General features: G+C 31.5%; 1 protein-coding gene across 1 annotated transcript in view; it reads right to left on the bottom strand.

Annotated features, from left to right (window-relative positions):
• Nucleotides 1-1,745: 1,745 nt before the first annotated feature.
• The window catches only part of LOC115997393 (probable auxin efflux carrier component 1c), a 5,225-nt gene continuing 3,540 nt past the window's right edge, over nt 1,746-3,430 (bottom strand). Inside the window, exons 4-6 of the mRNA XM_031236938.1 lie at nt 2,718-2,875; nt 2,243-2,319; nt 1,746-2,065 (exon numbers count right to left, since the gene is read on the bottom strand). Of these exons, the coding sequence (XP_031092798.1) occupies nt 1,999-2,065; nt 2,243-2,319; nt 2,718-2,875 (302 nt within the window). The 3' untranslated portion in view covers nt 1,746-1,998. The remainder of the gene's footprint in view (nt 2,066-2,242; nt 2,320-2,717; nt 2,876-3,430) is intronic.

Here is a 3,430-nt window from a genome sequence, read left to right as displayed (position 1 = left end):
TATATATATATATATATATATATATATATATATATATATATATATATATATATATATATATATATATATATATATATATATATATATATATATATATTGTATGATAAGTGATTATGTCATAAGTTTTGCCTCATTTAAAAGAAATTTCATGGTTCCACTCCTATGCCAAGCAGAAGTCACTATCAAGTGAATCAAATTGAATTTTCTCATACTCTGGAAGCCCATAAAATTCCAAAAGATCATCATAATGTTACCCATTGAAATAGCCATGTTAACCTCACAATAATATGTTTTCTTCTAGCTAATTAATTTCAACTAAATTAAATGAGAGATCAGATCAATAGAAAATTCATTGCCTTGTAACATATATTGAGAAAGGAATTTTTGAGATTGAAAGATGTATTATTTTATCTTATTTAAAAACAATTAAATTTATCCTATATAAAAGCTTCAATTGTGTTTAAATGTTTAATATATAGAAAGTTGTTTTTTTGTTCAAAAAGAACAGGATAATGTTGGCTACTAAGACGACAGTGTTTAGTTAAAGCGACGCTAATTATCCCACAAAGGTCAGTATTAGCGTCTTAGACAGTGACTTGCAATGAGGATTAAGCTAATTGAGAGGGGAAATCAAACTAAATCTTTGAAGCTGGGCATAGTATGTCACCATAAATCTTACTTGTCAAACCAAACTTGTGATCATCTTTTGAAAATTCCATACTTTTGTTCTTCCTTGTCGGTATTCATGTCATGCATATAAATGCGTGCTATTTTTTTAAATAATATTATTAAACAATTGGTATACACGTGCTGAGATACGTTGTGAAGTGATAATACTAAAATATGGTATACACGTGCTGCGATATATATAATAAGATATCTAACCTGAAAGTCATGTGTTTGATTATTATCAGCATCTTCTTAATTAAATTCGTCCTATTAAATTTTTTTTAGTGTTACTTACATTGAGACGTGCTTAATATGCACATAGTATAATATTTCATATGCACACGTGCGCTTTAATTCTCTCATTTGATCTCATTCATCTATTTTTTTAATTCACCAGATTGATTCTCATGCACCCATAGGGAAGTTGATTTTCATGTGATCTCTAATATATATATATATATATATATATATATATATATATATACATATACATATACATATGTGGTCATGTCTTAACGTGCGGTCGGTGCAACCGCACCATTAGATATGCAAAAAAACACCAATAGTGTTAGGAAACGCACAACAAAGAAATGCACCAATGCACCAAAAAAAAAAAAATCATTATGTACGCATCACCATAAAACGCACCATTAGGTACGCATAAAAACACCACACAGTGTTCGGAAACACACTATTAGATCTGGTGAGGTATTGTGCATTTTTTTTTGGTGCAATGCGTTTTTGGTGCATTGGTGCATTTCTTTGTTGTGCGTTTACTAACACTATTGGTGATTTTCTGCATATCTAATGGTGTGGGCGCACGAAAACTTAGCCCTATGTGTGTGGTCCAGTTTAGGTGCTAACTGCTCTTTTCGTGCGAACATGCGGACTGAAGGAGTACACCACAATTTTTATATTTTAAATCATTAACATTATTAAATGTATTAACTTAGATATTATGTTTAATTTCATACATGCATGTTGTTGTAACAAAGTGAATTGATTAATAGTGAATTAAAGAGAAGGACCCGTTTTATATTATAGTTAATTACTTTGTGTAAGCTAAGCATATGGAATTCATAGAAAAACAGTGAGAATGAAATACTTAGCTTGAAAAGCATAGGATATCCCATAAATAAACTACCAACTTTTTTTTTTGGGTTGATGAAACAAATGGGGAGAAACATATATGATTTTACAACTATACTAAGACTACTAGATCGAGAGAGGAATTGAATCATCATATCATATCCTTGAGAGTTGAGAGTAGCCCTCCTAGCTAGCTTCAATTCGTTTTTCCACATTGCTTTGTTATCAATTTTCCAAGTTTCATAGTCCCATCAAAATGTAATACACCAACGTTATCGGTAACGCAATCAGCATCCCAAAAATCACCCTGCAAAATGTTACATGCATATCAGATTATAAACGATCAATTAAAATTACGTGTCATATAGAAGAAAGCACTAATAATATTGTATTGTGTGTTTTGTAAAGTTGTATTTATATCACGATTAGTGAATAAAAAGAAAAAGAGAAAAGAAAAAGTGAGAGAGAGAGAGAGGGGACGCACGCAGTGCTGAGAATGTCAGGGTGCACGCCGTATTCCTTAGCAAAGACAAAGGGGACAATTCCTTGGGGTAGAGCTGCCTGTACGTGCAGTGGTTACATGGTTATACGTACACACACAAACAAACGTATGTTAGAAGTTGAGGCTGTCGGGAGTGGCATACTTAGATACATAGATAGATAGATGACAATTTATATCGTGGACCAGAGTTCACCCTGGTCTAATATACAGAATTTAATTTTATAAGGTACAAAATTCATGAATTATATAACTGTGGACACATAAACACTTAACATATATGTATTATGTTGAGTGTTTATATGTTCTCAATTTATATGATTCTGTGCATTATGAATATGAATTCTATACCTTAAAGAAGTCAAATTCTGTATATTGGACCAGGATCCCCAATAATCTGTGGTGGTCCAAGATATAAAGATTGATAGGGAGGGGATAGGTAGCAAGTAATGTAAGGTACCTGTACAATGGCGACGTGTAAGAGGACACCTCGGAGGCCGACAGCAATGGAGGCAGCAGCCATGACAGCTGGTCCTGTAAGGAATCTCACGGCCATAGCAAAAGATGCAACAGAATTCCCACATGCTATGATCCTTGGTTGCAATGCCATGAACAGACCTGTCAATATTCATTCCAACGCTAATTAATTATCATTCCATTCTTTCAAACTTCACTCCCATCCCCCCATTTTCTCTCTCTATATATATAATCAAATGAGAATTACCCCTTAGATAAAATCATAAAAACATGAATACACACAATCTATTACACAAATGCACACAAACTATTTCAGCTGGATTGAATATGTTCATTGTGTGTCTGAATATTAGACAGATTGTGTGCATCCATTTACAACATTGTAAGTTCTCACCAAAGAAGATGCTCTTATTAGAAAATCCCTATATATATATATAAAGGTTATGGTACTAATTGGTACCATACTCTTGTATTGAGTTTAATTATTTGTAAGAATTGTATAAATATTTTGAGGTAAAATTTAATAATATTCAATATAATTCTAAAATTATACGACATAATTATCCTAGTACAAAAGGTATCCATGCCTATGACTATTATAGACTTCCACATATGCATACACACATACATATATATATATATATATATATATATATATATATATATATATATATATATATATATATATATATATGT

Source organism: Ipomoea triloba, chromosome 11 (genome assembly GCF_003576645.1).
Source record: "Ipomoea triloba cultivar NCNSP0323 chromosome 11, ASM357664v1".
NCBI classification, from domain to species: Eukaryota; Viridiplantae; Streptophyta; class Magnoliopsida; order Solanales; family Convolvulaceae; genus Ipomoea; species Ipomoea triloba.
This window is presented reverse-complemented; position numbering and strand designations above follow the sequence as displayed.